Source organism: Ochotona curzoniae, unplaced genomic scaffold, assembly GCF_017591425.1.
Source record: "Ochotona curzoniae isolate NIBS_2020 unplaced genomic scaffold, NIBS_Ocur_1.0 contig_3819, whole genome shotgun sequence".
In the NCBI taxonomy this organism is placed as follows: domain Eukaryota; kingdom Metazoa; phylum Chordata; class Mammalia; order Lagomorpha; family Ochotonidae; genus Ochotona; species Ochotona curzoniae.
Window position 1 is genome coordinate 41,013,140 of NW_024466004.1, and position 12,864 is coordinate 41,026,003.

General features: G+C 48.5%; 2 protein-coding genes across 5 annotated transcripts in view; one reads left to right on the forward strand and one right to left on the reverse strand.

Moving 5' to 3' along the window:
- The window catches only part of MDN1 (midasin AAA ATPase 1), a 132,679-nt gene extending 128,879 nt beyond the window's left edge, over positions 1-3,800 (reverse strand). For all 3 annotated transcript variants that reach the window (XM_040983773.1, XM_040983772.1, XM_040983771.1), the window contains exon 1: positions 3,601-3,800. In XM_040983773.1, the coding sequence (XP_040839707.1) occupies positions 3,601-3,702 (102 nt within the window). In that variant the 5' untranslated portion in view covers positions 3,703-3,800. The remainder of the gene's footprint in view (positions 1-3,600) is intronic.
- An 8,526-nt stretch (positions 3,801-12,326) lies between these two features.
- CASP8AP2 (caspase 8 associated protein 2) overlaps positions 12,327-12,864 on the forward strand; it is a 29,311-nt gene continuing 28,773 nt past the window's right edge. Inside the window, exon 1 of one of the 2 annotated variants that reach the window (XM_040983778.1) lies at positions 12,327-12,350. The gene's annotated coding sequence lies outside the window, so the exon portion shown is untranslated. Of the gene's footprint in view, positions 12,524-12,864 lie in introns of both variants that reach the window. The other variant, XM_040983774.1, reaches the window with a different exon arrangement.

Sequence of the window (12,864 nt, forward strand, 5' to 3'; positions counted from 1 at the left end):
CTTGGACCCCAGGGGGCCCTAAAGCCAAGTCTGGGCAGCTGACTTGCTGCAGTGGGCAATAACAATAAGCAATGAATGCCAAAAGATTAATTTTTCAAACCTGTGGCTACTCCCAACCTTTAGGTAATTATATTCTTGGGAAATTCTGCCTTTCTCCTTGCAGAAAACCATGAACCAGCAGACTAAAGAGCTCTGTCACTCTGCTTCTTAAATAAACAAATCGTAAATACATGTATGTGGCAAAGTTTTCCTTTCAAATGTTATCTAATGTTATCTAATGTCAACTAAAACTTTTAAAATGTATTTACTTTTACTGAAGGACAGATTTACAGAAAGAGAGACACAGAAATATCCCCTGTCCCCTATCCCCACATGGTTGCAAAGGCAGGAGCTGAGTTGATCTGAAGAAAGGGGAATCAACTGAAACTTATTTTGAGATAACACCTACAACACTTTATAAAGGCCCAACAGTCAACAACATTGAACACTGAAACTTTTCTACTTCTGATTACTTTCATGATTATATTACAGAATTGTTTCTATTATGGTTGAATTCAAAAAAGCTTTGAAGAGTCATATTTTACTGAAAAGATCGAGTTTTTAAAAGCTGTGTTCTGTGTGGATCATGTCTGGATTACAGAAAATATTGACTGAACCAGCCCGGCATGGTAGCCCAGTGGCTAAAGTCCTCCCCTTGCATGCCAGGATCCTATATGGGCACCAATTCTAATCCCAGCGCCCCCACTTCCCATCCAGCTTCTTGATTGTGGTCTGAGAAAGCAGTGGAGGACAGCCCAAAGTCTTGGGTTCCTGCACCCATGTGGGAGACTTGGAAGAAGCTCCAGGCTCCTGGCTTCGGATAGGCTCAGCATCAACTGTTGCGGTCACTTGTGGAATGAGTCACTGGACACAAGATTATCTGACTTTCAATAAAAATAAATAAATATTTAAAAAAGAAACTATGGGGCCCAGCGCGGTGGCGCAAGTGGTTAAGTCCTCGCCTTGCACGCCCGGGATCCCATATGGGCGCCGGTTCTAATCCCGGCAGCCCCGCTTCCCTTCCAGCTCCCTGCCTGTAGCCCAGGAAAGCAGTCGAGGACGGCCCAAAGCTTTGGGAACCTGCACCCGCGTGGGAGACCCAGAAGAGGCTCCTGGCTTCGGATCGGCATAGTATCGGCCGTTGCGGCTCACTTGGGGAGTGAATCATCAGATGGAAGATCTTCCTCTCTGTCTCTCCTCTCTGTACATCCGCCTTTCCAATGAAAAAATAATAAAAATAAATCTTTAAAAAAAATTTAAAAAATAAATAAAAAAGAAACTATGTTCTGCAAAGCTCAATGAAGGGTGAGTACTGTCCTAGAGTAACAGCTCCAGGAAGAAGAGGCGAAGCTCCGCATGCACGCCACCGCCCCAAGCAAGTCCTTGAAGCTGTTTTTGTACTTTCTGTGATAAACAGTAAACATCTGTCTGGTCAGCTAACCCAGGGCAGACAATGCTCCAAATCTATTCCCCACTTCAACAGTGCTTTGAGCAAGGTACCTTGTTGACTTTCCTTGAACTCCCTGCTTACAGACATGACCTAAGGCTGACCTGTATTTGAACTATTGTTTTACTAAGAACTGTAACCCTGGAAATAAGCTTTGTCAGTTGCCCAAGATCACTGTCCCTCCCCCCAGCAGATGGAAGATCTTTCTTCCTGTCTCTCCCTCTCTCTGTGAATCTGCCATTCCAAGAAAATATATATATATATAAATCCTAAAGACAAAAAAATATACTCATCTCATTTTATATAAGAAAAGGGGGTGGACTGGAGGAGTAGGCTAACAAAGTTAGCAGCAAAAACTAGAATCCATCACAGACCCTGACTCCGGAGTCCCTGCTTTTAACTAGTCAGCAGCTGCTTGATATTTAATCAAGCAACTGAGACTCACTGCAGTTAAGTAACTTGATCAAGGGCACAACCACAATTGACACTGGATCTAATTATCCAGCCATCTCCAGCACCCGTGCGAGCTCGTGGGCACTTGGCTCTTCATGAACACAGACACGGACAAAGGAAGAGGCAGAGATGGAAACCGAGGTAGGAGTGACAAGAAGAAACAGATTAGGGGACTAGTGCACAAAATGGAATGAAAAGCCAAATTGCCAGGAGTAACCAAAGGCTGCTACCACAACAGCTGAGACAGACAACAGAAGCACAATTTTTAAAAAATCTCTTTCTTCAATACAATGAGAATCAATATTTCAAGTCATTGCTGCTTTCCAATAAAGTTTTAAGAAGTAAGAATAAAGTACAACAAAACAGTCCACTCTTCAGTGGAAAGCTGCAAGTTATTACCAAAAAATGGAAAGAAACAAATTTGAAAGAAATTTGAGATTGGGGACTCAGCACAGTAGTCTTGAAAGCAAGGAGATCGATACGGGCCCTGGGATCCCACATGGGCAACAGCTGGTAACCCCGCTGCTCCACTTCCCCATTCAGCTCCCAACTTGAGGTCTGGGAAGGCAGCTGAAGACGGCCCAAAGCCTTGGGACCCTGCACACACATGGGAGACCAAGAACAAACTCTTGGCTCCAGATGGGCTCAGTTCCGGCCATTGCGGTAAATGAACCAGTGGATTAGAAAAAAACAATGTATATACATATATATATATTTCTTTTCTTTTTTTTTTTTTAAAGAAAAAGAAAGCCAGAAGTTTAGCGGGCCCTTTTCGACCCCTTCGCCCAGGCCTCCGCAAAGCTTCCTCTGTCGCCTACTCACTTGTGCTAGTCCTCTTTTGCTTCCCAAGGTCCACTGGCTGTGACCAACTGAAAACGCCTCCTAGGTGAGTTTCCTGACGCCTCAGACCACTCAGATACCCCAGTTCTCACCCCAAACAATGCTGCTGCGTCCTAGGCAACAGAACACAGGCAGTAGTTGAACAGAAAACGATTTTTCTATACTTTTCTATACAGCGAAGTTACGAAAATAGAAACATGCATTCTACTCTAGAAGCGTCTAGATATCAAAGGTGTGAAATGGTAAAGCAGGAAGTTAAAGTGCAACGAGAAGAGAGGCATGATAAAAGTCCTCAACGCCGAGTCACTCAGAGAAGACTCAAGGTAAAACCGCGGCCACCACTCTCAATTACCACGAAAACCTCGTTTGTTCAACAATTCCTGCGACTCGCTTCCAACAGCTGCCACTAAGTGCTCTGCGCTGTGCGAGAGAGACAGAGGGGGACAGAGAACGTGTGAATGTGTGTATGTGTAAGGAAATGCCTGGAAAAGCAGACGCACAAGTCCCTGGGGCAGAGCGACTTTCGCTCACCAAGAACGCAATCAACACTTGTCAAGCGGCCGTAAAGGAGGGGTGGGGAGGAAAAGACGCACCCAAGCCCACTGGGGTGGCCGGACCAGGCAGGCAGCTAGCCCGCGTCCGGGGGGTGCGGGGGGCCACGTGACGCACACCAGCAAGAGCACGGGGGCCGGACGGCGAGCGGGGAGGGCTCCCCACATTAATAAAAGCACACGTAAATAAAGGCAGGCTCGTCGGGCCGCTCTCCCCGCGGAGAGGGCAGCCAGCGACACCCGGCGCGCTACCTCCCCTCCATCTCTCACCTGCTTGGTCAAGAACCTGCCCAGTTCGTTACGGCTCTTGTCGTTCTTGCCGGCGATGATCCGCAGCGTGGTGGCCGCCACCTCCAGCATGAGGTGCTCCATGACCCCGGCGCCCTTCGCTCCGCGAAGCCACCACCGCTCCTTCTGAGAGACCCGAAGCCGACGAGGTCTCCGACTACGCCCCCAGGGAAAGTGGCCGCCGCGCTTCTGCCGACACCGGGCGAGCACGAGCACACGTGGGGAAAAGCGCACGGCGCGCGCGTCATCAGCCCCCGACGGCGTCGCGGGGTGCTGCAGCCCCGCCCCCGGGGCGGCGGAAACGGCGCGCGTGAGCAAGCGCCACTTCCGGGAGGCGGGTGCTCGCCAAAAGTGGGCTGCGGGGGTGATGGGGCCAGCAGGTGCGCTAAACCGAGGAAGCCAGGAGGTTCTGCCGGCCTGTGGTGTCTGCCCACCGCTCCTCGCGAGAGCTCAGCATCTGAAAACGTAGACAGGAAGGAAAAGCCGAGGCGTTCTTCTGACCCAGCAGTTCTCTTAAAATTCCCCTAAAGTCGTCGCCTTGTTCGCGTCGGGATCCCATATGGGCGCCGGTTCTAATCCCGGCGGCCCTGCTTCCCCTCCAGCTCCCCGCTTGTTGCTTGGGAAAGCAGTCAAGGACGGCCCAGAGCTTTGGGACCCTGCACCCGCGTGGGAGACCCAAAAGAAGCTCCTGGCTCCTGGCTTCGAATTGGCTCAGCTCCAGCAATTGCAGCCACTTGGGGAATGAGGAACACATCTCTCTCTGTCTCTCCTCTCTGTAAATATAAATATTTGCAATATAAATAAATAAATCTTTTTAAAATGTATTTCACTATCTTGAAACAGAGAGAATCTTGCATATACTGCCTCACTACCTAAATGACTGAGCCAGGCTGAAGCTAGGAACCTGAACTCTATGCGCATTTCCAATACGAGGGGCAGGAGTCCAAATACTTCAGCAATCTTGTGCTTCCCAGATGCCTTAGCCAGACCCTACCCTTCCTTTAATGTATAAATCTGCCAGAGGCCAGCTCCAGCTGAGTTCGGAACTTTAGAAGGATGCGTGAAGTAGGGGTAGAGAGAGAAGAAACGGATCACTACAATTTCAGGATCATAATGGACCCTGCTAGGAAGCTCTCCGCTTTATTTATACAGAAGCAGTCACAAACTCTGGCACAGACCTTTTAAGTCATGGTGTTGCAGCCAATCGGCTGCAGAGTGTGGGCCATGAGCAGTACAATTACAAAGTTTTCTTTAGGGGCAGTTTGACATAGCTTGGAGGGGGAGGTGGGCATGATTTACAACAGGTGAGAGGTGAGTAAGGCAGGATTACACATTCCTTGCTTATCTCGGCTTGCCAGTCCCCACCTGCTCTCCTCAGGTCTGGGCTCTAACCTTGGCACCACCTGTGACAAATAGACCCCGATCTTAGATTATCTATCAGTGAATAAGGCTGTGGCCTTAGTTTATGAGGATTGGGGTCATTGGCACTAGTTGGCCATTAGGCCTGCAAGCTCACACAGTTTGTTAGCTAAGCAAGTAAAGCAGGAATTATAAAGGCAAAAAGAATTGCAGTTAGCAATGAGCCATGTTTACTCCAATTTGATTTCAGCTCTACAATGGACAAGTGGGTGTTACCAAAGATAATTCTGCAAAGTGTTTCACCTTAAGGCAGGGCATTTTCCATTCTGACACTGCAGTCAGAAATGCCTCAGTAGACAACACATATTAATTAGTAATACACTCCTACTATAATTCTCATTCTATAACTTATCAGAGGAGAAAATATGTCACAGAGGAGAACAGATAAAGATCAAAAACATAAAAACTACAAACATAAATTCCCGCTACAACTACAGACTCAATAACCCTAAATTAGTTTGAAAGCATGTATTACAATGTTAGTACAGCCATTCTTGAACTCTTCTAGCCAAAGGGCCATAAAAGCAACTGAGACAGCATACATTGTTAAAGGCCCGTTCACCCAGACGTTACCAGCAACATTAACTACCAAGCTCACATTGGTTGTAAAAACCATCTGACAGGGGCAAACAACAATACCTCAATAGATTACAGAATTCCTAGCGGGGTGGTCCAGTGTCCTTGCAAAGGGAGGTGGAACTGTGTTCAGGTAGTTGCAGAGACAACTGCCGGGCCCTGCAATGCAGCAGGAAGCTCCCCCAAGCTCTGCCAAACAGGGGACCTATTTTCTTCACACCTTTATGTCGTCCACACCTACTGCACAGACACCAACATAAATCATACTACTGTATAACCAAAACTGTGATGATTATAAGTCTCTTCATAAAAATATTCCACAGGCCAATGTAGACTCAACCTGTAGTGCTGACATCCCATAAGGGCACCAGTTTGAGGTTTGAATCTTGCCTGCTCCACTTCTGATCCAGATCCCTGATAATGGCCCAGGAAAGCAGGAGAAGATGGCCCAAATGCTTGGGCCCCCTATACACAAGTGGGAGAGCCAGAAGAAGTTCCTGTCTCCCAGTATTGGCCATTTAAGTAACTTGGAAGTAAAATGGTGCATAGAAGATCTGTCTCTTATTCTCTCTTTACAACTCTGCCTTTCAGATTAGAGAAATAATTTTAGAAATTCCAGTTAGGGAGTTTGGCATTATAGAGCATCCGATATTGGAGATCTGGTTTCAGTCGAGGCTATTCTATTTCCTGCCCATCTTCCTGCTAATGCAGCTGGGAAGACTGTGAAAGATGGTCCAAGTACTTGGCTCCCTGCCATCCATTTGGGACTCTTGAAGAGAGTTCTTGGATCGTGGCCTCGGCCTGATCCAGACTTGACTGCTGTAGTCATTTAGGAAACAAATCAGCAGATAAAACATCCATTTCCGTGTATGTGTGTGTGTGTATACCTCTCATTTCCTCTTTGAAATAAATGAATAAACATTTTCTCCAAATTGGGAAATATTGTATCACCATTCTAATACCTTCAATCAATTGATTTAGGTATTAAGCATCAAGGGCTGCTAACATTGCAAGAATAAAAAGAAGCTGCATCTTAGGTGACTCCAGATCAAAGAACCTAATACTATCTATTGTATTACCAAAAGGATCAGCTCTCTGGATTCAGCTATCAAGGTGTAGAAAATAGGAGAAGGAATATGTTATTCTACACAATAAATATATAATCAGAGAAACTAGGGTTGCAGGATATGGTACAGATCAAAAGCCCATGGCTTTTATTAGAATTTTCTTTTTATATTTTTATAGTTTTAATTTATTTTTAAAGATTTTTTTTTTTTTTTTGCAGGAAAAATGATGATTTGCAAAGGGACCAGATGAGCAAGGAAGGGAAGCAGAAGGGAAAAGCACTTCCCAAGAGAAAGCCAGGAGGTGGGGTACTTCTCAAAAGGGGGAGTGAGAGAGAGACACCTTAAAGATTTATTTTAGTTTTGGGGCCCAGTGGCGTGTCCTAGTGGCCAAAGAGTTCACATTGATCTCGCTGGGGTCCCATATGGGCGCCAGTTCTAATCCCAGCAGCTCCACTTGTAATCCTGGCAGCTCCACTTCCCATCCAGCTCCCTGTTTGTGGCCTAGGAAAGCAGTCGAGGATGGCCCAAAGCTTTGGGACCCTGCATCAGCGTGGGAGATCCGGAGGAGGTTCCTGGCTTCAGATCAGTGCAGTACCAGCCGTTGCGGCTCACTTGGGGAGTGAATCATCACATGGAAGATTTTCCTCTCTGTCTCTCCTCCTCTCTGTATATCTGGCTTTCCAATGGCAATGCATAAATCTTAATTTTTAAAATTTTAATATTATTTGCATATTTTTGAGGAATGTATGCCCTTGTGGGTCTCCCATTAGGATGGGAAGGGTTGAGGTATGAAGAAAGATGTGTGGCAGAATTGTATGCATTTTTAAATTTTTTTTCTCCTATGCCTGCAGGACAGGGAAGTAAAGGGACCACTTCTTGCTATCAAACTACAAGAGATAAGATAGTGTCCTTTGAGGATGCCCTAGAGATCTCAAGTATGGGGAAGAATGTTCTGAGGGTATTACTTGAATGGTTCTGATAGTTCTGATAGATGTCATTGGCTTCATTGCACCTGGGTAGAGAAAATTTTTCCAAGTCCACCTCAGCGCATCCACAGGCCCAGAAACATGTTGTAAAGCTTAGCCAGAAGAGCGGTCCTAACTATTCTGCTTTCCAACCTGTGGCCTGGATGAGCTGGCTGTCACGTGCCTTGTGTGCGTTTGGCATGCTGACCACTGCACAGGCATCAACAACTGAAGAGGCACAGTCCAAGGTCGGATCACATATTTTCACCACAATGCGTGCCCCTCCCTAATACCTTTGATGTGAGTTTTACCTCCCTCCTTGACTTGCAGTTCCTCTGTTTTCAATGTCATGTTTCCAAGTCAACTCTTTACTGAAAATTAACATACTAAATTAAGAAAGTGGTGTCTGGATCAGAAGGCCCTTGACACCCCAGGTCATAAGGTTTGTAATTCAGGGCCCTAGGGCCTAAAATCCTTATCTTGCACACTTGGTTCTAATCCTGGCTGCCCTGCTTCCCATCCAGCTCCCTGCTTGTGGCCTGAAAGCAGTGGAGGATGGCCCAAGGCATTGGGATTTCACACCATCTGAGGCTCAGAGGCAGCTCCAGGCTCCTGGCTTCAGAGCTGGATGGAAAGTGGTGCAGCTGGGACATGAACCGGCACCCATCTGGGATGCTGGTACAACAGTCAGAGGCTTAACATTCTAAGCCATAACATGGCTTTTAATTTTCAATTTTTTTTAAACAGATTCAATATAGTCAGTAGATGCAATTCTAGGAGTATACTGATATTATCTTCCTCCTTCCTTCTCCTTATCTCCTTATCTCCCTCCTACCCTCTCTCATTCCCCCCACTCCTTTTTTTTTTTATTTTGGCTTCTGAGATAAGGTATTTCAAGTTTACATTACAGTTAACAAGACGTAATACACCAAATAGGAAGTTTAATGAGTAAAAAAAGTTCCATCATCCCGTATGGGTACCAGTTCAAGTGCCAATTACTGTTTTTACTAATGTACCTAGGAAACCATCAGATCACCCAAACGCTGGGACCCTGCACCAAGGTGGGAGACTCAGGAGGAGCTCCTGGCACCTGGCTCCTGGCCTTGGATCAGCCCAGCTTTTGTCATGTGTCCAAAGAAGCCTAGAAAGAAAGGATTTTTATTTTAAAGATTTATTTATTTTTATTGCAAAGTCAGATATATATACAGAGAGGAGGAGAGACAGAAAGAAAGATCTTCCATCTGATGATTCACGCCCCAAGTGAGCACAATGGCAGGTGCTATGCCAATCCAAAGCCAGGAGCCCAGATCTTCTTGTGAGTCTCCCACGCGGGTGCAGGGTCCCAAGGCTTTGGGCCGTCCTCGACTGCTTTCCCGGGCCACAAGCAGGGAGCTGGATGGGAAGTGGGGCTGCAGGGATTAGAACTGTGCCCATATAGGATCCTGATGCTTTCAAGGTGAGGACTTTAGCCACTAGGCCACAGTGCTGGGCTCGCATGCAGGATTTTTTTTTTTAAGGTTTATTTATTTTTATGGTAAAGACAGATTTACAGAGAGGAGAGACATCCAGAATGATCATCCATCCACCGTTTCACTCTCCAAGTGGCTGCTGTAAAGTTAGAGCTCATGTTCAGAACGAGACATCCACACAGAATAGAGTTCAGATTAGAACAAACTTAATTCGGAGTTCTCTCAGGTGAGGTTCACTGTCTGAGGGGTTGTTTTTATTAGAGGGCTGTAGAGGTGGGGGTTGGGAGAGACAGGAATGTGCCTTTTAGAGTGCTATAGGTTGGTTCCCCTTTGAGGATGATTGATCTGTTTTCACTGTTGGTGGAGAGCAAGCTATCTTCTCCTGGTATGGCCTTATCAGCCACCCTTCTCAGCCTCCTGCTAGGCCACTCCTCAACCACCCTGGCTGAGCCTTACAGCCACAATGGCCGGAGCTGAGCAAATCTAGAACCAGACACCACAAGCCTCCTCCAAGTCTTCCCTGTGGCTGCAGGGTCCAAAGTCTGTAGACCTTCCTTGACTGCCCTCCCAAGCCACAGCAGGGAGCTGGATGGGAAGTAGAGCAGCTGGGACACAAACTGATGCATATATGGGATCACATTCATGCAAGGAAAGGATTTAGCCAATAGGTCATTGTGCCAGTTCAGGAAGACAGTTTCATTCTTTTTTTAAAAAAATTGTTTCTAAGATTTATTATTTTTTTCTAATCTTTTTTTTTATTGCAAAGTCAGATACACAGAGAGGAGGAGAGACAGGAAAATTTTCCGTCTGATGATTCACTTCCTAATTGACCACAATGGCTGGTGCTGTGCCGATCCAAAGCCAAGGAGCTAGGAACTTCCTCCAGGTCTCCCACACGGGTGCAGGGTCCCAAGGTTTTGGGACATCCTCGACTGCTTTCCCATGCCACAAGCAGTAGAGCCACCAGGGTTCGAACTGGCGCCCATATGGGATCCTGGGGTGTTCAAGGCGAGGACTTTAGCCACTAGGCCACGGTGCCGGGCCCAGAAAAATTTCTTTTTAAGATTTTATTGGAAAGTCAGGTATATACAGAGAGGACCACAGAGAGGAAGATTTTCCATGTGCGAATTCACTCCCCAAGTGACTGTAACAGAGCTGAATTGATCTGAAGCCAGGAGCCCAGAGATTATTCTGCATCTCCCAGGAAGGTGCAGGATCCCAAGGCTTTGGACCGTCCTCTACTGCTTTCCCAGGTTACAAGCAAGGAGCAGGATGGGAAATGGAGGAGCTGGGACCTGAACCAGTGTCTGTATGCGATCCTGGCTTGTGCGAGTTGAATATTTTAGCCCCTTGGCTACCATGCTAGGGCCAGGAAGACAGTTTCTAAATACATGTAATAATGGGGCAGTATTGTTTGGGTTACGCTAATGCCTGTTCCTCTGGCATCCATGCAGGTTCTAGCCTCAGTGCTCCACTTCTGATCCAATTTCCTGTCAATGTTACTGGGAAAGTTGACTCCTGTGCTGGGCTCCTGCCACCCACATGGAAGACCTGGCTTTAGCCTGTTCCAGCCCAGGTCAGCCTTCAAATCACTGGGGGAGTTAAACAGTGGATACATTCTTTCTGTTACAAGGCTTTTCATATCAATAAATTTTTTTTCAAATAAAGGATTGTTACAAATAACAAGGCATTTGCCTTTATATTTTTAAAACAAGAGTTCTTTGAAAGAGTTACAGAGAGCACAATGAGACAGAAAAGGAGAGATGTTTCAATTGCTGGTTCTTTCCTGAATTGCCCCAAGGGCTGGGGCTGGGCAAGGCCAAAGCAGGAGCAGGAAGTGTCTCCCAGTCTCCCACAAGGATGGTGGAGGTTCAAACACTGGGGCCATCTTCTGCTGTTTTTCCCAGGGAACTAGCAAGGAACCATTATGTCACAGCTCTGGCCACACTTGAAAAACAAAAGATCTGGGCCCAGCGCAGTGGCCTGGTGGCTAAAGTCCTCACCTTGAACACCCCAGGATCCCATATGGTTGCCGGTCCTATCCTGGCAGCTCTACTTCCCATCCAGCTCCCTGCTTGTGGCCTGGGAAAGCAGTTGAGGATGCCTTGGGACCCTGCACCCGTGTGGGGGACCTGGAGGAAGTTCTTTGCTCCTGGCTTTGGTTTGGCACAGCACCGGCCATTGTGCTCACTTGGGGAGTGAGTCATCGGATGGAAGATCTTCCTCTCTCTCTCCTCCTGTCTGTATATGTGACTTTGTAATAAAAATAAATCTTTAAAAAGAAAAGATCTTCCATCCCTTTGCTCACTTCCCAGCAAGCCACTTTTCGCTACTTTCCAGGCACATGAGCAGGGAGCTGCATAGTGGGAACCAATGCAGCTGGAATTCCAACCGGAACTCTTATGGGATGTCAGCTTCGCAGGAGGTGGTTTAACTCGCTGTGCCACTCCAGCCCCAAGAAGTCCACCTTTCTAAATACTAAATTAAGGCTAAATTGTAAGGAAGATGAATTAGGGTGACAAAGTAGCCAGGGAATGCAGCTTGCTTTCCTTTCCCAGCAAGCAATGGCTCAGTCTCCGAAAGTCGAGTTTTACCCTATCCCGTTTCCTGCAGGTTCTTTCTATAAAGGCAATCCAAGGACGACTCCTTCTAAATCCTTCTGCGTGCAGTCACCCCCCAGTACACCAGCAATGCTTTCTCGAAACTTCCAACACCCGGCGCTGTTCCCATGCCTGCCCTTCCGGAAAGCACCTGAGGACAGGCCAGCATCTCGGATAAGCCCAGGACGCGCTGGACACTCAACAGAACCCACGGAATAGAGGGTTAGGACAAGCCGCAGCCTTATCCAAGACGACTTTCCGCCGCACAGACCCCGCCCCGCCTCCGCACAGGCCCCGCCCCGCCTCCGCTCAGGTCCCGCCCCGCCTCCGCTCAGGTCCCGCCCCTTCCGCAGCGGGTCTCCGCCCCCAGCCATCCCCGCCCCATCTCGCCCCGCCCCTTTCCTTTAAATCCCGTTGAAGACTACAGGAGTTTGGCGCCAACCGAATTTTTTTTCCCCTCCATCCAAAGGCGGGAACTGGTTCTGTGCGCCGGAACGTGCTTTGCGTCGGCTCTGATTGGTGTTCAGGACTCAGTCCCGCCTCCGCGTGCCGTTTGCGGGTTGCTATTGGTGGAGATGTCAGGGAGCTCTTGGTGTCCACAGAGAAACCCGGGCTGTCTTGGGCCCCGCGGGGCGGGTAAGTTGTCGTGTGGACCGTGTCCGTGCGGAGCTGCTGTGGAAGGGACTCCGGGAGCGGCGGTATTCCGGACGGTGGCAGGCCGTGTCGCGGAGATCAGGAGTCGGAGAGAGTCCACCTAGAGCTGCGGAATCGGTGGGGGAAGGGCCGCGCCTGACGTCTGGGGGCCACAGGTTAGCTTCGGGTGCCCCCCGAAACGCGGCCGTCCGGCTGCGGCCCCTGGCCTCGCGCCGGGGGTCCTCTGGGGGGTCCCGGGAGGGGGTCCCGGCGGGGCCTGGGGGCGAACGCGGCAACTAGTTGCCTTTCGGACCGCTCCTCTCGCCCCTCCCCCAGCCTGGCGGGGACTGGGGCTCTTCCGGGGGAGATTGTCCCGGGAGGCAGGTCTGCCTCAGCACCCGGCGGTCGTGGACGCCGGCGGCTTCCCAAAGTGATGTGCCCAGGGAAGTTGTTGGGCTTTAGCCTCAGCGGGATCTGCAACTCCCTCCGGGAAAGAGCAGGCCCCAGCTCAGGGGTG